The following is a 21597-nucleotide window of genomic DNA, read 5'->3' on the forward strand; positions in this document are numbered from 1 at the left end:
ACCCTTTGACAATGCATGAAGATGGGCAAAGAGTACGTCACCTACTCCTTCTTAGTGGCCAAAAATTATGTTTACCCCAGGCCGAGTTTGGACTTTTGAGACTTGAACACTTTCTTGTGCTCACCCACGCCCAGGTCTTCTCGCATTCGGTCCTTCAAATTACAAGGTATCCTTCTGCCTGCATGATATGAGGTTTTATGTAACCATCCTGCAGCCCCACAGGTTAGTTTCTCTGCTTCCTGGCACGGATGATACATTTTCAGTTGACCATCTTGCCCTTTGACCCTATCTCAACCCTAAGATGCTTACAAAGGTGATCACGGAAGTCATGGCCCATCTTTGCCTTTCAGGAGTGCATGCATCACAGTACCTTGGCAACTGTCTCTGTTACATGCAAGCTCATTGCAGACAGTCACAGATCACCTGCTGATAAACATCTCACTCTGTCTTCTACAAGGTTCTCCATCATGATGTCAAAATCTCACCTTTGGCCACTGCATAGGATTTTGTTTATCAGGGATCTTCTGCTCCTCCAGTGGCATTCAAAGTAAGCCTGGGACATTCATGATTTGATCCAGATGTTTCGGGCTGTGTCCAGTGTTCTAGGACCTGACACTTCTGAGGCTTCTTGGTCTTCCGGCCTTGTGTATTATACGGATGCATCTTACCTGTTGGCATAAGTGGGGACTGCGGTAGAATGTCCACTTTCAATGGACGCAACATGTGGGGGGTTCCTCTCTACAACATCTGTGTGGTGGACAAGGGGAATCTAATAGAGATTCTAGCAGATTCCTTACTTTAGGATTATCCCGAGGCGCCAGACTGGGTCCGGAAATTTTTCATGAGCAGTACCCTTGCATGCCGATTGGTTGCATTGTTCAGTTCCAAGTGGCAGCATTATCCACGCTGGAAGTGACGTTCACCTTGCCTAAATGGTCGCTACCGAGGCACGCTGATGTCAGCTCTGTTCTTTCCACGTTAGCCTGTGGACATCCAGAGAAGAGCTAGCCCATGTCAGTTTTTGAGTAATTGTTTTCAAGGTTTTTTCGACTTTTTTTAAGGTTCTTCCTCCTGGTGTGGCAGTAATGTAATCTAAAAGGGTTGGCTCAAGCCCTACAGCACCTGTCATCGACCAGTGTCATTGACAGACCTGCAGCTGTGCCTCGACTGTGAGCACGACCCTGAGTCCTGCTCCCACTGCCATGTCATGAACCCAAAGGCCTCAAGAGAGCGATCCCTCAAGGTCCTGGTGCCTCAGCATGCGACGGTCAAGGCCCTGATCGAGAGGAAGGTCCTTGGCGCGGTCGTGGACTCAGAGATCCTCGTACCACCCCAAGTCGTCGGGTCACGTGGGTAAATCCCGCTATGAGAAGAAGTCGTCTTTGACTTCTATACGTCCGTGGGCCGATGTGGGAGTGTCAGCAATTGAGGCCCCTCCCCAATTTTCTGGGAGCCAAAATGATCTCTGCCCAATGTACGCAATTCTATGAGGCCATGCGCCTCATTTTTGTGTGGCCAGGCACCCTCCTGGGATCCTTCGGGCACCAAGGGATCAGGGAAGTGCCACTTCTTGGGAGTGCGCCAGTGGTTCCAGCTGCCCCACAATGATCCATTCCTGATTTGGACCAGTGCAGGTCATAACACTTTGACTTTCCCCAGCACCAGTCCTGATGCCAATGCTTCTGGCAGCACTGCCCCTTTCTAATCTCTGACACTGAGCCGAAGGGGTGTCGTCCAATGCAGTAACATGTGACATCCGGAGCCATGGCTTCCAGGCTCTATTCCTGTGGGCTGAGACTCGGAGAACAATGGGAAGGATCGCTGGACCTTGAGGAATACCAGCCGTTCTGCAGTTTGGACATTGCTCCCCTTTGGCTTTACCAGTGCCTCTTGGGTGTTCACCAAGGTGAAGGCAGTTGTAGCTCATCTGCAGAGATTGGGGCTCCATTCTTCCTCTGACCCGACGACTGGCTGTTGAAGGTGGTCTTGTTCCAGGCTGTTGTCTTCCACCTCCAGACTATGGGGAACCACCTGCATTCACTGGAGTTCACTATCAATGTTTTCAGGTTGCCGTAATCATCTTCGACTGCGGTAGGGTTAGGGGTTTGGGTGAGGTACTGTGATCTAGCCAGGAATTGGGCTGATAGCTTTGAATGCTGTGGACGGACTCAGTCCTCACATTATGAAGTTCAGCCGTCCTAATATACAGTCCTGTTATTTTAGTAGGAACCACATAACACCAAAGTCCCACCTCACTCCCTCTTAGATGCGTCCTGTCATCAAAGCTGCTCTGTACACAGTGCGGTTTTGGGCTTATCCTCCCAAAAGTCAAGTCCAAGATATTCAGGCTATGCTACCGATATTTCAGCCTCTGTCCTTGATTTCAGTGTTAATGACTCTGAGACTGCTGGGACTCATGGCCTCCGGCCTCCTGCATCCTGCTGGTGCCACCTCTGCAGTGGGACCTAATGTTTCAGTGGGTGCAGCATCATGGGGGGACCTCTCTGACATGGATCTCAGAGGGTACTGCAAACGACCTGCAGTGGTGGCTAACAAACCGTGAATGGTTCAGTGGCAGACCCCCTCTCTCTTCCCCAACCAGATCTGACAGTATTGACAGATGCGTCACTCCTGGGACAGGGTGACCATCTGGGACAGGTGGAGATCAGAGGTCTTTGGTCTCTGGCGGAATCCGGACTCCACGTCAACCTGCGGGAGCTCTGTGCCATCTGACTGACATTGAAGGCCTTTCTACCCTCCATCAAGGGAAGACTAGTGCGTGTATTCAGTAACAACATGTGGCACCTTTTATGAGGCCCTGCGTCTCTGGACATGGCTGGAACGGCAGGGCTCAACATCTGGTGCTCCATCTGAACGCCAGGGCAGACAAGCTCAGCCAAAGATGCCTTGCAGCTCACAAATGACAGCTCCTTCCAGAGTTGGTGCAAGGTCTGTTTCAGCAGTGGTGATAGCCTTGGTTAGATCTGTTTGCCAATGCCGAGAACACCAAATGTCAGCAGTTCTGCACGCTGCAGTTTCCAAGATGGCGCTCGCTCAGAGACAATTTGTTCTCCAATAGAGCACAGGCCTCTTGTATGCCTTTTCATCTATACCACTCCTGCCCAGCGTTCTCAAGAAGATCCAGTATGATCGGGCTCAAATCATTTTTGTGGCTCCAGACTGGGCACGGAAAGTCTGGTATTCTGAGCTGTTGAGCATGGCCATCGGTTCTCCAATCAGTTTGCCCCTTTAGGAGGTCCTTGTGTCGCAGCAGCAGGGGCAGGTCCTCTACTCGAACCTGTCAACTCTTTACCTTCATTCGTGGAGATTGAGCGGCGGCAGTTGACAGCTTTTGACCTTCTTCCCGAAGTCTGTGATGTTATCTTGGCAGCCAGGTGTGTCTCCACCAAGACGGTATATGCCTGTCTTTGGGGAAAGTTTGTACACAAATGTGCACTCAAGCTCCTTACTATCAAAACTGCCTTCCTTGTTTCTGTCACATTTGACTGGAGGGGCAGTGTGAGCTTCAGGCTTTATCACACAGGTCTCCTTATTCGAACATCGACCCAGACAAGCTGGTGCTTCAAGTGACATTTTTCTTGCTTCTGAAAGTGGTCACCTCTTTTCACGTGGGCCAGTCCATCACTCTGCTTACTTTTTACAGTCTTCCACGTCCTTCAAAGGAAGAGGAGGGACTCCACTGTCTGGACAGCAAAATAGTATGGTCATTCTACTATGAATGGGGAAAAAAGAGTTCCGGTGAATGACCAACTCTTCATAGGGTATGTCAGAGCATAGAAAGATCAGGCCATACAGAAGCATACCATGTCCAGATGGATGTTGCTCTGTATCAAGATCTGCTACTCATTGGCCAAGAAGCAACCCTTTGAGGGTTTGTGTGCTCATTCCACCAGAGCCAAAACTAAGACCACTTCATTAGCACACGGAGTTCTGGTCCTGGACATCTTCCAGGCAGCAACTTGAGCTTCTTTGCACACGTTTACAAAGCACTACTACGTGAACAGGCAGGTCTGTTGGGATGGGCATTTTGCCAGTTTGGTCATGTAGGACTTCCTTGTGTGGAATTAGTCCGCAGACCCACCTCTGTGTAGACTATATCTAGCTGCAGAATCCTTACCGACCCACCCATCCTTCCCGCTTTGCGAACAGATTTCTAGGGACAGGGCTGTTTTCTTTCCGAGCCCTAGTTTTCAACACAAGTGGTCTGTGTTCTTCATGGCTGTGTGCTTCCGGCATGGAAAGTCCTCAAAAGAAACTGCCATTAGCATGCCTGGGTGACACATATAGGCATAGCGAATGTCTCTTTTGGTGTTGCCACCTATCGGCTTGTAAGGGTACCTCTCACAAACATTTCCTGATCCAATCTGAAACACGGGGATAATTCAAAGGTAAGGCATCTGTGGTTAGATATAGTCTATACTAGATAAGGCGTTACCGGAGGTAAGTAACTTGTTCTTCTGAACCCCATTAGTGTATTCCAACCTGATTTGCAGCAGGCGGCTCTCCCTAGTACATTCAGAGCTCACAGTGGTGAATGATGTCCGCTCTGAGCTGGTGGGGCTACCTGGACAATGTAGGGATCAGAAGCCTCTGGCTTCCATTGGAGCAAAGATAACACGTCCGTCTTTTGGAGCTGCATGTCTTCTAGTTTGCTCTCAAATCTTTTCAGGCTTCCATCAAGGGCAGCCTGTGGAAGTCATCACAGACAACACAACAGTGATGTGGTACTGCTTTAGAGAGGACAGGGTGGTGTTGCATGTGCTGTTTAGGGAGGTGCTCAGACTGTGACACAGGCTGGACCATTGAGGAGTTTCCATTGACTGCCAACTGTTGGGGTTCCTGAATGGAAGGACAGATGCGCACAGTAGGTGCATTTTGCCTACCAAGAATGATGTCTGCATGTGGAGGGGATATTCAAGACTTATCCACCCAGTGATGTGACTTATAGGTAGTTCTTTTTGTCACTTCTGATAATACTCATTGTTGACCCTTTTGCATTGTACATGTTCATCCGCAATATTCTTTGAGTGACGCATTTGTTGGGACTTCAGTTTTCTTTACACATTCCCTCCTCTGCTACTGCTTATGAGGAATGTCAGGAGGGAATGGACTCCGCTCACTCTTACTAGGTTCCTTAAGTTTGCTGCTCCGTCCTCCTGAGTTGAAGCATCTGGCCCCCCACATACCGTATTTCATCGAGAGGACCTGCTCTCCCTATAATGAGGTACATTTGTACACCTGAAACTCCCTACCTTACATCTCCTTACCTGGAGATTAGGTAGATCCAGACAATAGAATTGTATCTGTCCGTGAAAGTAGCAGATGTCTTCTTGGCTCATCACCACCTGACCACAAATTCAAATCTATTCTGGGGTTTGGGTGAAGTTCATGGCTTAGTGTTGCTAGCGCGCCTTGTCCTTATTAAGTAAACTTACAAGGGGAGGTGTATAGGTCGATGAATCTTTTGGATCGCATAGGGAATCCTAGTCAAGTATAGTGAGTAAGATACATCCACAACAAGTATTCTAGTCAACATGCAATACCATAATCTAGTCTAATAAAAACACCATCACTGATATAAAAGTTAGTTAGTTTTATTCCCTATTAGTTACAGTTATAATCAATAACCTTTTATTCGACTCAAACCATGATTACCAAACCTTTATTTGCAACGTGAGCAATACATTTCAAGATTTTTTTAATATGCAAACAACGTTAAACGAAGCATAGCAATTCATGAGCGATTGAATAATTCAGCAATGTAAGTCAGTGAGTCTAAGTCAAAGTCACCATTAGTCACCCTTGTCAGCCTACCTAACTCCAATTAGCATTCATTAGTCAGTCAGGTTATAGCTACCTATCCAAGATAGATCAGCAACGAGTCAGTCTTCGTCTCCAGGTCATCAGCAAGGCTCGGGCTCACGGAAAGCAAGCTCAAGTTTCAGCACTTCGGACAGGGTTTTCTGGCGTTATCAACTTTTGCCTCTCTGTTCTGATTTTTCCACTCATGTCAATGACTTTTTATTAGGGTCTCTCAGTCCGTCCCACAATTTTCCAATTGGTCAACCTTATCAAGGATTATGACTTGAACCTATAATTTTTGTTTACCACTTGTCTACGTTATTTTGAGAGTAAAGTTCCATTAACATGATTGGTTGTTCTGTCCATGAGAACATCGTCCGGTTCTTCAGGTAACGAAATTGTTGCCCCCAGCTCTTAGTCAGTAGCTCCATTGTTCAAGTCCTGGGAAAGTACATTTAGCCTACTCTACACATAATTGTATCAATTTGTTCTGATCGTCTCCTGTCTGCCGGTGAGTTTGCAGATTTCTCTTGCAGAGCTCGTCGCTGAACTCTGTACAGTTCAAGGTCCTTTTCTCCAGTTCCAGTCCTCTGCAGCTCATCGCGTCTCCACGTTTAAACAAGCAAGGCCCAGTGCCGACCGGGCCTCTAGCTAAGCTAAGAACATGAGGCATTACAAACATAGATTATATCGTCAATTATGGTATATTAATACAAAATTTTAAACATTTCACATTATTTAGTACTGTTAACACAGATGGTGACCACTCCCCGTGGGCACATTTTGCACGTTACACGTTATTTTCATTTATTCGTTTTCAATATAGTTTTTTCTCATTAGTGTGTATACGCAAATCATTAGAATATCCCTTGTGGCCTTTTTGTTTTCTTTATTGGCCTTTTTTTTAAGTGACCACTTGTGATGCACTTTTTAAAAAGACTTACATATGTGTGTTTCCCTCTGCACCTTTTGTTAGACCCCAATGGGACCTTCAGTTTTTTCACCTTCTTGACGTTCACACCTTTGAAGCCTGTGCACAGCTGTCATTCGGGGTTACTGATCCTTTAAACTGTCTTCCTCATTACAATTCCTTACTCCACTATGTCAGTGAACTGTAGGCCTTTACATTGCGGCCACCATATACTTTTTTTTTAGGGACAAGCTGGTGCTTTAGACTCATTCCTCCTTTCTGCTAAAGTGGTTTCACCTTTCCATGTTGGTCAGTCCGTCAAGCTCCCTGCTTTATTTTGCTTTCATATCCATCTGAACAGTTATGAGAGGCTGCACCTGTCTGATCCCAGGAGGACCCATAGGTTTTAAATCAACTGAACTAAGAAGCACTGAGTAGATGACCAACTTTTTTGTGGCATTCTCTAGTACTAAAAATGAATGGCAGTCCTGGCACTGACACTCAGTATCTGTGGGTGCTGAATATTTGTTTGTAAACTAACCTCAGTGTACATGGATGGCATCTATGTATGGCTTCAGGCAGTCACTTCTGGAACTGGAGGGAAGCAGCAACAGAGTCCTATGGCACCACATGTCGGAGCATGGGTGCAATTGGTGCAAACGTTTCCAGATCCAATCTAGTGCGTGGGGAAATTCAAAGTAACTTTTTCTTCTCCACCCAGCATCAAGGTGCTGTGTCTTGTGAATGTTTGCCTTTCTGACACGCAGGCCTCACGTGTAGACAATGTGCTGAGAATTCATCAGTCTGCTGGGAATTTTGTGATACTTAGATTGCCATAAGGGAAGAACTGAATCAAAAGGAGTCAAGTTTTGTTACTCTTGAAAAACACAAATACAGGTAATGTGACACATTGGGGGCAGAGTGGAGATTAACAGAATGTAATCTTCATTTTCTGGTTCCTAGTCTTTACATTACCATCTGTTCCTGTGAACACCACTACATCTTGGACCTAACCGTCTATGTTCTTTCACACAATATATTTCTCCTTATTTACATTAATATGTATCTCAAAATTCTCCTTCACTCCTCCTGCCGCCAACATACGAACCTTTCCCTATTAAGTCACCATGAACAGAACACAAGGATAAAAATAAAGCAGGGAAAGCAGTTGTGGGATTGTGTACTCTCGGCATGCGGGAGCGTCTACAGACTAAATGTCCCTATGGGTGCACGTGCCCACCTGGCAATTACAGGTATGACAGGAAGGATCTGCAGTGATACGCTTTGAAAAGCATAGTTTCTTAAAAGAAAAAAAAAACTTTTACTCAATTTGGATAACATGATTTAAGTTAAGAAATCTGGTAATTGCTTATCTAAAGACAGGCAAACAAATGTATAAACAGGTTATGTCGTTTTGATAGTGTATTGCTGTATTATAAATCAGATGTGAGTTTAGCTTTTTTATATTAACTTATAAAGTGTGCTCTTCCCATTCCTAAAAAATCTCTCTGTTATTTCTTCTATTATTTCTAGCTGTTGGAGCCACTGCTGTGTATCCTATTGATCTTGTAAAAACTCGAATGCAGAACCAGCGATCCACCGGGTCATTTGTAGGAGAACTGATGTACAAAAACAGCTTTGATTGCTTCAAAAAAGTTTTGCGTTACGAAGGCTTCTTCGGACTTTATAGAGGTCAGTAGAGATATATGTGAGGCCAAGCAAGTTAGGAAATCTCTCTGCCAACTAACATTTCAAACACCTGAAATTTTCATGTTGCTTTCTTTAAACAATTCCAGTTTCCTTTAGCATGTTTCGAATTGTTTCAATAAATATCACGAGGCCCAGGGTTTACATGCTTCATGGATGACAAAAAATGAACAATTTCTCTCATCTGTAAACTAGTGTTTTTTCTGGGTCCAATATTTACAAGAATTTCCCTTGATACACATTTCTAGCTTGACTGTTGCTGTTTTTTTCATCGGCCAACACAGACGCATTTTCCCCACTAACTGGCACTGTTAATGCAGCCATATTTGATGCTTCCAGAGGCATCTTCTAATTGTGCAATAGACACCGGCCTTGTATTGCCTCTCAGTAAATCCGCCCTTATTTCACAGCTTTTCAAAAAAATGCACCCTAAATACAGCCCACAATTTGAGAACATGAGCTTATGCGTCTTTTAGCCAATAACGTCTCTAAAATTATTCTGATTAATGTTTGAGTGTGAAAGGACCCAGGAAGAGAAGAAAAGTGTGTCATCTTTCAGCAATCAGTTGAGTGCCCTGCTTCTGGAGATGAGTGAAATTAAAGCCAGCGCAATTGTCCACAAACAGACTATTTAAATTTGTACTGTGGTATATCTTGTTCTTCTTTGTTTGCAATCCCAAGTAAGCTGCTTGTGACTGTGCTATGGCATTACTCATTGATTTAGTTCCCAAAGGTCAAAATCATAAGTTGATAGCCAGTGTTGTAGACATCTGCACATTTAAGTTCTTGGTGGGCTAGTGAATTTGATTTTATAATATGAATTTGAGAAGGTTGTTTAAGTACATACTGTGTACTGTATAAGTAAGAATGAGTGGAACTGGTGAGACTCCCCAAGATACCAATTTTAAGGTTTGCCATGAAGCAAGTTACATATACAGGAAAAAGGGATATTGTTTAAGCGATGTATTTAAGATCAAATATGTTTTATAATTGCAATGCTTCTTGAACAGGCTGTTTGTTTCCCAATGGTGCTAGTTTGTGTTTAAACATTTGCTAAGATAATAAATATTGCATACCTAAGAATGTACGTATCATTTTGTCTTAACATGCACCTAAATTCGTTGATGTTAATCCATAATAAATCCAGGTATAAAAATTACTATTACAGTCCCTTCCAGCCTCTCCTTCACTTCACATACCACTGACTCACACAAGAGTTTGTGTAACTGTATTCATTCAATCACTTATAGGAAGTTTGATTATAAATACATAAAAGCAATATGTCATGTATACAGTGTATTACAGCCTTGTTTATTTTATCTACCTAATTTTAGAAGTCCTTTGTGGCTCATACAAGCCCCAGAGATGGATAGCATAGCTCTTTACACGGGTTACAATGGTGAAACACAGAAGCAAAGCAGAAATTATATGTCAAACAAAGATCATGGCAGTCAAATACAATGTGTAATGGCAAGAAGAAAACCTACATAAGTACATTACAGGGAGTGCAGAATTATTAGGCAAATGAGTATTTTGACCACATCATCCTCTTTATGCATGTTGTCTTACTCCAAGCTGTATAGGCTCGAAAGCCTACTACCAATTAAGCATATTAGGTGATGTGCATCTCTGTAATGAGAAGGGGTGTGGTCTAATGACATCAACACCCTATATCGGGTGTGCATAATTATTAGGCAACTTCCTTTCCTTTGGCAAAATGGGTCAAAAGAAGGACTTGACAGGCTCAGAAAAGTCAAAAATAGTGAGATATCTTGCAGAGGGATGCAGCACTCTTAAAATTGCAAAGCTTCTGAAGCGTGATCATCGAACAATCAAGCGTTTCATTCAAAATAGTCAACAGGGTCGCAAGAAGCGTGTGGAAAAACCAAGGCGCAAAATAACTGCCCATGAACTGAGAAAAGTCAAGCGTGCAGCTGCCACGATGCCACTTGCCACCAGTTTGGCCATATTTCAGAGCTGCAACATCACTGGGCACAGAGACATGGCCAAGGTAAGAAAGGCTGAAAGACGACCACCACTGAACAAGACACACAAGCTGAAACGTCAAGACTGGGCCAAGAAATATCTCAAGACTGATTTTCTAAGGTTTTATGGACTGATGAAATGAGAGTGAGTCTTGATGGGCCAGATGGATGGGCCCGTGGCTGGATTGGTAAAGGGCAGAGAGTTCCAGTCCGACTCAGACGCCAGCAAGGTGGAGGTGGAGTACTGGTTTGGGCTGGTATCATCAAAGATGAGCTTGTGGGGCCTTTTCGGGTTGAGGATGGAGTCAAGCTCAACTCCCAGTCCTACTGCCAGTTCCTGGTAGACACCTTCTTCAAGCAGTGGTACGGGAAGAAGTCTGCATCCTTCAAGAAAAACATGATTTTCATGCAGGACAATGCTCCATCACACGCGTCCAAGTACTCCACAGCGTGGCTGGCAAGAAAGGGTATAAAAGAAGGAAATCTAATGACATGGCCTCCTTGTTCACCTGATCTGAACCCCATTGAGAACCTGTGGTCCATCATCAAATGTGAGATTTACAAGGAGGGAAAACAGTACACCTCTCTGAACAGTGTCTGGGAGGCTGTGGTTGCTGCTGCACGCAATGTTGATGGTGAACAGATCAAAACACTGACAGAATCCATGGATGGCAGGCTTTTGAGTGTCCTTGCAAAGCAAGGTGGCTATATTGGTCACGGATTTGTTTTTGTTTTGTTTTTGAATGTCAGACATGTATATTTGTGAATGTTGAGATGTTATATTGGTTTCACTGGTAATAATAAATAATTGAAATGGGTATATATTTGTTTTTTGTTAAGTTGCCTAATAATTATGCACAGTAATAGTCACCTGCACACACAGATATCCCCCTAACATAGCTAAAACTAAAAACAAACTAAAAACTACTTCCAAAAATATTCAGCTTTGATATTAATGAGTTTTTTGGGTTCATTGAGAACATGGTTGTTGTTCAATAATAAAATTAATCCTCAAAAATACAACTTGCCTAATAATTCTGCACTCCCTGTAGTAGTTTACATCAGTGTAAGCAAGTTATCTAGGCACGGATAACCGTGCTTGTTGTGGAGATTTGAAAACATTGGCAGAGATGGTATGGTGGTGTTGGTTTTGTGATCAGAGGTAAAGATTGCAGTATTGTTGAAACAAGAAACTTCAACATCTTTTGAACACATTTTAGTTAACTTTTGTTCTGTGACTGGGTGTTTGGCGCTCGGTACCTTAGGTGAATTCCCTGAGAAGTTGTGTTTGACAGTTCCTTTTCTTAGTTATCATGTGAATTTAAAGATGCAGGATTACGAGCTATCCGGGATCTGTGCCCTCCTGAGATGGTATGTGGTTCAATTAATGTGTAACTACATTAGGTACAGCTTTCTGTACTATGCAGGCCTGTGGCTCCTGGCTTCCAAATATTTGACTGTATGCTTCCCTAAAGTATGATTTGTCCAATGCTTTGGCACATTGTTGCCCCTTTTGTTGGATCTTTTGTCATTATTTTCTGTAAGAAGTTAGATTATCTGTTCTTTTGCTCATTGCTGTTTTTATTGATGTTGACAAAACCTTTTACTTCTCATCCGTACCACTGCGCACCGTAGGCTGCTGCTTGGGCAGATAGTAATGTTTTGATGCCAGTTACTTATTGTATGTGTTTTCTTTAGATATGTATATCTAGTATTAGTATTTCATGATCAGATTGATGAGCCATGTTATATTGTATTTTTTTGGTTTTGCGTATCTACAGCACAATGACACGTTTTTTTCCAGGAATGGTAGAAATCTAGGACACAGGAATAACGTGTGCAAGAATCTATTTTGAAGTGTTCCCACATGGCCAGGTGAAAGTGTGGCCCTTGCTAGACACACGTGTCGAAACGACTGATGCATAAAATGTATTTTTTTTCTTTAGTGTAGGAGACAAGCGGTCTTGCAAAATGAAGGTCTTTAATTTTTTGCACTGGGCTTTACTACCTCCCTTCCACATAGACTTCTTTGCATTATGATGCTGTTCTCAGAGATAACTTTTAGCAGACAGTTTAACAATATATTGGCCAGAGGTCTTCCCAGTTGAATCTAAACAACGTGATGTGCTGGCCTAAATGTACAGCAGACCCTTTTTCAGGTACCCTTTTAGCTGCAGGTGTATCAGAAATGTGCTGCCGTTTAAGCCTAACTATTGAGCTATGTAAAGAGAAAAAAAAATATGATTTTTTTCAAGACTCAACGCACCAAATATTTACCCGCTTTCACCCTGTTTACGTTTGCTCCTTTTCATGGTGTTGTGATTGCATGATGATGTGGCTGTGATAAAATACCTGTAGTTGAACTTTACACTATTTTTTTACAATATATCCTATTGCTCTGGTTTTACTGTTTTCGTTGCACCATGTTATATTTTGGCACAACATAGGTATTTGTTTTTATTTGGTGTTTGTCAGCATGTACCGTGTTGCCATTTTTGGTAGCCAGAGCTTATTTTTTCTTGCAGAGAACCCTCAAGGTAATTTTGTCCCTTTTATTGTATGTTTTGCTGACAGCAAAGTTCGGAAACTCAGGGCGGTGATTGTCAGAATGGTTTATTTTGCTAGGTGCTCCTGTGGCCAGCCAGACTACCATATTAGGCCTGAGGGCAGTCTTTTATACAGACGTTAATTTCAGTGATGTATATGTACTGGGCAGCTCACATGTGTCATTAGGTTGTTAAGCCGATTGTGCATTTACTGTTTCAAGTTACAGTATCCCTACAGTATCCTTACTGAAATAGTAAGTAGGCCAAGGGAGTCTAGGTAATTTTACATAGTGTTTAGGGTCAGAGCATAGTCACTGGGAGCCCAAGGACCGTGTTCTACATACAAATGCCAGCAAATCCAGCCTGAAAAGAAATCAGGACATCAGGCAGAAAGAAACCTTTCCTACAGATTGTGTGAAGTGCAAATGTCAGGGAGACCCAGACCATTCCAAATCTTGCCATTTGTCTAGAATAGTGACACACTGACATTTTGGAGGAGAGGACCAAGTACCATAACATAGGTAAAGAGAGTGCTTTAATGAGTGTGATCAGTCTTTGCAATGAAAGGTCCAGGCTCAAAACATTGTCATAAATCCTGAAAGTGGTTGTTTCATTTTTTTGTATCTGTCTTTCTTTGATCTTTTCTTTCATTCCACCTTTGTAGTTCTTCATGGCGAGCAAGATACAGATCAGTTTGGGTATAGGAAGGCAGAGGCAGACAGTCTTTAAACCGCATATACTTACTGTTCAGAACAAATAGGAATATGACTCCCCTTCATCACTGTGTTTTCTTTTTTTTTGTCCTCATTCACCACAACTTTGACACAGTACTCCACTCCTTAAGCCATTAACCCTTCATTACTACACCTGCTCGAGGTAGATGTTTGACTTTCGATTGTGGTATGCAATGATGTCTCTTGAAGAAGAAGATTAAAATTTGCTCTTGAGAGTCCTGCAAATATTGCAAAATGTTTCTTTGCTTGGCTCCCTTACACAAACATTCACATTCCAATACAAGATTTGGGTTACTATTTTTCTACCTCCATCTAACACCCTGTCATCTCTTATCAATTGGTTCCTTATCGATGGCCACCTGATCTCTAAAATATGGATGACGTTCACAAGGTTTTTCTTTTTTTCTTTTTTTTTTCTTCTTCTTCATTTTATCCCCTAATGTTCCCATCCCCTGCAAATAATGCTCCTCCCCTAAATTTTCTCCTTACCCCCTTCACTCCCATAGGTAACCCTCCCAAGCTCTTATTGGTTATTCTTATTGTCCTTTAGGACACTTAAGGCTTGACTAGGAAAGTAATTTGTGCACAGTGACTGAGTTCTAAAACAATTAAAGTCTAGTAACCAATTGGGGGGTACTCTATGTCCTATTAATTTCCCACTGAACACATTTAGATCATGCTCAAATCATTTGGTGATGCTGACTTAAGTGGTTTTATCTTAGCGATAAGTTCATCCATCTCTGTGGTTTTTCAAATTGTACATTCTGTTGTCAGACATTACTTTAAGGAGAACTGGGAATTTTAATTGCAGTGTGGCCCTTAGTTTCTTTAATTCGTCCATTTGTTTTCCAAGCTCCCATTGCATCTCTGAGGTCATCAGAGATATATCTCACCTTTATTTTAAAACGGAGACCTTTTGCTGTTAAGGATTTTAATCTCAATGCCTTTGACAGTATTTGTCCCTTAAGTATGTCAGAAACTTCACTAGGATTTTCAGAGGTTTGTTCCTGTTACTTTCTCTTATAGGTGTCTCTGTGGATTCTCTTAATATCCCTTTCTCTGAATATCACTTGCTAGATCCATTGTAGTGTCACCTGAAGGAACTACTACACTTAACAAGTCTACCCCAAAGGATTTCAGGTTTTGCCCCCTCGACACCCTCTGGAACATTTAAAATCCTTAGGTTATTTCTTCTAGAGTAATTCTCCAGTTGCCCTAACCTCTCAGAGAGCTCATTTCCCTTCTGCTGCATTAATTTCTTCTTTATTTAGGGCAAATGTGCTTTTAAGCTTGCTAAGTTCCTTGTCAAAGATCTGAGTCTGCTGTGCTAAGGCATCCAGTGTTTTCTCCAAGACACTACAATCTCCTTGGATATCCTTCTGATTTACCTCTGATATGGTAAATCTTGACTGAATCTGCTTTGTTAGGGACAATAACATAGTCTCCATAAAAGTGGGAGTGTTTAATGACTCTGATTGGGAGAAGATGGGGATAATTAAGAGGGGAGCTTCATCTGTGCATCTCACTCCTCTGTCTTTGCTACCTCCCCTCTTGACCTGTCCATATCCTCTGCTTCTGGCAGGGGCTGGAATCTGTTTGCTATAGACACATCCAGTACACTTTCACCACTCTCACTGCCTGCACTTCCTGAAGGCGATCATAATGCAGAAATGTAACTGTTGCTGTCTATGTGCTCCTTGGGGCCCATCTCAACTGAGGCACTTTGCTCTTTGCCATCAGCCATTATACTGTCTTCCCTCTGCTCCAAATTATTTGGCAGTGCTTTGAAAAAAGATCTCATAGATGGTGTTATTTTTACTCTTAAGGGACTTTATATTACTTTATGCATGTGAGTTCTAAGTCTAGCCCCACCTCTCCCTTGCTTATCTAGGTTATCCTTCTCACCTTTTTATTAAAATGAATCTGGTTAAGTTTCTTCTTGCACGCCCCCCATCCTTGATTTGTAGGGTGTAATCAGGAGTTCTGGCGAAATACCCACCTCTCACCCCCTTTTTGGCTTCGCCTGCTCTGATTCTTTATGGGTTTCTACCACTCCCTTTTGGGCAGCTACTTCTCAAGCTCCCCCTGCTTTCAACCTTGCTTTCCCCCTTACCTTTTACCTAATGAAAGGGGTCTTTTTCCAGCTGCCATCTGATAGAGACATATACTTGCAGATTCCTTAACTTAGAATTTCCCCGAGGCATCAGTCCAGACCTGGAGATTTTTCTCGAGTGCTGCCCTGTGCCCCGTTAGATGGCGTCAGTCAGCTCGGTGTCCATCGTCTGCGTCGGACATGATGTTGAGGATTCTATATAGACGCCACCCCGGTGCACTGATGTCAGTTCTTTTCTTTCCACACGTGCCTGCGCTGATCCGAAAAGAGCTACTCCCTAGTTGCTTTTGACTGATCTTTTTTTTTAACTTTTTGTCAAAGATTTTTGAGTGTCTACACTCCTGTGCGTCAAAGATATCTTCACTTAAAACCAGGTTCAAGCCCTGCGGGTCCTGTCATCGGGCAATATCCGTGACGGATCCGCACCTCATGTGCTTGTGTTGACTGGAGTTCGAACCTGAAGTCGTGCTCCGAGTGCCGGGCATGAATCCGAAGGCTTTTGAGGGAGCGGTCTCTTAAGCTCCTTGCAGCTCGGCACTCGGCTTTGTGTAGATCCCGATCTCGGTGGAGCGGAAGTTCCCGGGATCGTCGCGGAGCCCTCTGTCTTCATCATCTCACTTCAGGTCCTCAGGACGATCGGGTAAGTCAAGTCTTAAGAAGAAGTCGAAGAAGAACAAACGTCAGCTGCATGCCTCCCCGAGTTTCTTGGAGGTGGAGCGACCCCCTGCCCAACTCAGAGTTTTAGGAGGCCATGCGCCTCATATTTGGGAAGTCTGGCTCTGCTGGAGCGCCCTCGGTCCCTGTTGGGTTAGAAGGGGCCCCCTTGGGTTCTGCGCCGGCGGCTTTGACCTCACCCCCCAGGACACCCATGAATCCGTTCCTGCATCCAAACTTGCGTAGGCCATGCCACCACGACCTTTTCTGATGCTGGTTTTGAGTCCATGCTTTCTCATTGCCAATATGGAGCCGGGTGGCCAACTCTGAATTCAGCAGGGGCATTGCTCCCTATGTCCAATCCTGACTCTTATTCATATGGGTTGGGGGTACGATGAGGAATGGGAGGGATCGTTGGACCCTTTAAAAATCCAGCTTCAAGTTCCTGTGGACTGGCGGATGGACCTGGGTGAAGCCAGTGGTCTAAATTCTTCACCAGACACTGGCATGCTTTCTCCCCCTACCGTGGCTACAGAGGAGGAAGCGTCCTGTTCCATGGTGGTGCGAAGAGCACCTGAGGTCTTGGGCCCTGAGCTGCCTCAGTGGCAGTCAGGACTAACCTCCTGACAGAGGTGCTTCATCCTCTAAAACCCTATTGGCTATTAGTGAAGCACTTAATGATGTCCTGCTGGGTACCTGATCCAAACCCAGCAGGGGCTCCTGTGAACAGGACAATTGTTTGCCGCCATCGCTCTGCTCCAACTGACCCAGCGTTCCTGATGCAACACCCCACCCTTGAGAGCTTGGTTATCCAAGCCTCTACATCCCAGGATGTGTTCCCTTCTGCATCCCCAAATTGGGAATCCAAGAAGCTGGAACAACTAGAGAAGAAGATGATTTCTTCTCCCATCCTGGCATTGTGGTCTGTGAACACTGCATTTTGGGCTGTTATACCCATACCCTGTGGGATACAGTTGCACAAGTGCTTCCTCAGGTCCTGGAGAAGGCCCGAGCTGTACTCTCTCAAGCTGCTTCTGATGGGAGGGAAGCAGCCAAGTTCATGATCCCAGGTAGACTAGACACCCCCGTCTCACTGGGCCGGGCGGTTGCATCGAAGGTGGCCCTGAGGCGCCACGCTTGGTTGAGGACATCTGGCTTTTCAGTGGTTGTCCAATCTACCCTTATGGGCATGTCCTTTGATGCCACCTGTCTCTTCGGAGAGACAAAGCAAACTCATTCCTCAAACGATTCAAGGGTTCTCATGCAATGGCCCGGTCCTTAGGACTTTTTCTCCTCTTTCATCACTGTGTAAGAGCACCCCACCAAACCCATTCCTCTCCAGCCACTGTGTCGTGCATGCGGCCCAGTCTCTGTGTGGCCGGGATGGGAGATTCCCCCATCCTCGTGGATCCCCCCGTACCCCTCAACCTCAGCTGCCTCCAAACATTCCTAGTCTGGCAGTTCCCAACCAAAGAGCAGTCAGAGGCAGGATTCACAATCACCAGACTCCCCCCTTCAAGACTACTCCTCCATCCATGCCACCATCTTACGATCGGATGAAGGAGGATCATTGGACACTCCTCTGCAAGGAGGTTACGGCTCTGGACCAAGTTAGCCTTCTGTCCCTGTGCCAGAAGTAGCATGTGGCTGTTATTCCCGATACTTTCTGGTGCCTAAAAAGGACAAGGGCCCCCACCCTATCCCAGAGCTTCGGTTCCTCAATCTCTTCCTCAAGAAGTTCACCGTGGTCAGTGTTCAGTGTTCATCATGGATCTGCGCTTCTGGCGTTGAAAGTCGTGAAAAGAAATTGATGTCAGTGCATTGGAATGGTGTCAATATAGGATCCACAGCATCATGTCTGGTGCGGACGATGCAGATGACTGATGCGGAGACGATCAACGATGCGCAGTGTTACTGCTCGAGGAAAATCTCTGGATCAAGACTTTTGCCTGGGGGAAATTCTAAGGTAAAGAACCTGCAATTAGATATTGTCTCTACCAGATAAGGTGCTACCGAAGGTAAGTAACTTGTCCTTCTGCCTTACCCAAGCTCTCTAGATTTTCCAACCTGCTTCGAGGCCCTCTTCAATGCACTCGAGCCCTGGAATACATCCACAGCCAACACTGTACCCTCTACTGTGCTGTCTTTACCTCCAATGACACAGAATGGAAGCCTCGTTGTGGCATTTCTGCCACGTTGTACTTCAGACGTTGCCTGGCCCCAGGCGCTAATGCTGGCTTCTCACTCTATTCCACCAGCCGTGTTTCTCTTTTTCACATCGGGGACGCGGCCCTTGATTTTAATTAAAAGAATCAACTAGAGCTCCCTCCTGCAACAAAAAGTTCCCCCTCTTGCTTCACCACTTCCAAGCCCCCTTGATCCTGCGCTTGGTCATCTCATTCTGGGTATGTCCGCATCAAGTTCCCCGACAGTTTTGTGCAACCGGCCTCAAGCTGGCCCCCATGTTCCCCCTCATCATTGTGTTTTCTGTATAATTCTTTGTTAGCACCACACCAATATAAAACCAAATGAAAATGCTCCCACATGCTTAGGTGTGAGTCCCAGTTCTCTTCCCTCAAGGGATTGCCACTTACTGTGATACTCAATGAAACGTAAGGGATTGGTAAGAGTCTAAATCATAGCAGACTCATGCAAGTGGCTTCCCCTCCCTCCAGTAGTGCTGAGTTGCTTGCTTTAGACCTCTGCTGACTTTCCCCACAGGTTGAATGCATTTGCTTCCTTGTCACGGTTGCCTTGCTCCTCCTGTCTGTACCTTGTCTCCTCCTCGTCTTCCTCTCCACTGTATTTTGTCTTGTCCTCTAGAATCAGTTTTCGTCCTTCTTCCTCCTTGGCATCTTCTTCCTGTATTTCTTCCTAGAGAGTGCGCCCTCTTAGTCTGAGGATGCGGTAAAGAGACCTGCAACTCCAAAGCTTCATCCAATAAATTCTCATCAATTCCCTCCTGCTTGAAACCAGGCAGTATTTGAGAAACCTCTGGCATATGTCCTGGTTCTGCCTGACCTGCCTGTGCACACTTCTGTGGTAAACAGTATGGATCATCAGTGTGACAGGCTGTGCTAGTCACTGCCTCATTATAGTGGAATAAGACCACCGCTGTAAAGCCAGAAAAATTAGGATGAACAACATATAGCACCTCTGTCTATTGCCCTGAAATAATAGGTGATAGGAAATCGCAAGTTACCTGATCAACCAGCCCTGACTCATTTAGATGCTAGAGACCTGTTAAATGTTGGTCTATGGAGCGTAAGCTGGTCGCAGAAATCTTTATAAAATTCTGAGAATATTTGGAACAATGATGGGGTTAGGACCTCACTCTCATGGCTGTTCCTTATGTGAGTCCATAGTTGCACCATTCTCCGTTTGTATGCAAAATTCGGTCCTTTTTCCCCCTTTATTCTATTATTTTCTGCCTTTATATAGCATTCTAATTGCTGTTATCCCAAATTGTTGGTGTTTCAATTCTCTCTCTGCATTGGGTAAAGGCTGGTAAATTTAGGAGAGACAATGTGTTTTATATTTTGATTCTGGTTTTTACCTGGCATTCTAGTCCTCGGTTTGTTTCTGAAAAGCAGAGGTGTGGTATATCAACTCAATCAATCAATCATTGTATTTGTAAAGCACGGCTTATCACCCTGGGGGGTATCCAGGTGTTTGTCTGTTGCTGTGTCCAAGCTACCCCTCGAAGAGCCATGTCTTGTATTTTTTTTCTGAATTCGGGAAGGGTGTGCGTGGTGGGAATGTTGGGGGGGTGGGGAGGAGTCATTCCAGTTCTTGGCAGCTAGGTAGGAGGAGGATTGCCGTCTGCATCGGTTACGTCAGAGTCTCAGGATGAGTGTTCTCAAGCAGAGCCCCCTGGTTGGCTGGTGGCAGGAGAGTCTGAATTGATTAGCTTGGGTCCGATGTTGTGGAGGGCTTTGTAGGCGATGATGAGAACTTAAAATTTGCATCTCTTGTGCACCAGCAGCCAGTGTAGACCTCTCAGGTGGGGTGTGATGTGCGTTCTTCTGGGAAGGTCTAGGACTAGTCTCGCTGCTGCGTTCTGGATGGTCTGGAGGTGGTGAATGAGCTGGGCGGGGAGTCTGGCCTAGAGGGCGTTTTCTTAGTCAAGTCTGCTATTGATGATGGCGTGAGTGACTGTCTTTCTGGTTTTGAGAGGGATTCGTTTGAAGATCTTCCTTAATATGCAGAGGTTGTGGAAGCTGCGGTTGTGGTCCTCCCTTTGTGTTACTTGCTTTAGAAGAGGTTCAGAACATGCAAAGCATTATTTCACTAGTGTCATTTTCTTCAAAATAGTGATTTACTATGTCTACTCTAAAAAACTAACTCGTTAAAGCACTGCAATCTGGCTAATGGGGATGGCAGCACCTGGAATCCTATTATTAATATCACTAAAGGATTGTCGGACAGGACTCTTGAACCTGCTGTGAAGTCGGTAGTCATTTCAATGAGCATTTTGTTTAGATGAAAGAAATCTGTTCCTGAGTTGTCTTGTGGACAGAGGAGTAAAATATGTAATCCTAATTGTTTAGTAACATCTGTGTGTGGGTCAGCCCTAGATCCACGTCCCCTCTCTCTGACGTACCATGCGTAGAAAAGGAACCCAGTCTATTGGCATATGTATCCATAGACCCTTTCAGTACACTGTTGAATTACTCTCCTGTTATCGGATGACCCTGTGAGAACTCCGCTATCCTGAAAAAACAACAACGCAAAACATTTTTTCTGGTCTTCTTTGGGCCCATAAATGGATAAAAGAGTAAATTATATACATTTAGTTTACCCTTTATACTCTCTACCCTATCAGTTTGCTCTGTTATTGAGTCCATCATGAATGGCAGGTCTCTCTTCAGCATAACAGCTGCTCCTTTTGTTTTTGTTTATGTATGCAAGTGAAATTGACTTGGAATCCATTAAGATAGCCACCTCTGTGCTTATTTTCCTTATAGATCCGATTAGTGTAATAACTATATCCAGCTTTATTATGTACCCATTTTAAAACTGCACCACTTTTGACTGGCATATTTAGGCCCTGGACATTTAGTGTAAAAGTCTGTAAGCCTGTCATTTAGACCTGGCTAGCCAAGCTATGAGGTCATGTTAGTGT

The 21597-nt window shown here is 44.4% G+C and overlaps 1 protein-coding gene across 1 annotated transcript in view; it reads left to right on the forward strand.

The window, feature by feature from the left end:
• The window catches only part of SLC25A13 (solute carrier family 25 member 13), a 587939-nt gene that overhangs the window by 268522 nt on the left and 297820 nt on the right, over positions 1 to 21597 (forward strand). Inside the window, exon 11 of the mRNA XM_069211738.1 lies at positions 8267 to 8425. Within this exon, the coding sequence (XP_069067839.1) occupies positions 8267 to 8425 (159 nt within the window). The remainder of the gene's footprint in view (positions 1 to 8266; positions 8426 to 21597) is intronic.

The sequence above is a fragment of the Pleurodeles waltl genome, chromosome 10 (assembly GCF_031143425.1).
Source record: "Pleurodeles waltl isolate 20211129_DDA chromosome 10, aPleWal1.hap1.20221129, whole genome shotgun sequence".
Lineage (NCBI taxonomy): Eukaryota > Metazoa > Chordata > Amphibia > Caudata > Salamandridae > Pleurodeles > Pleurodeles waltl.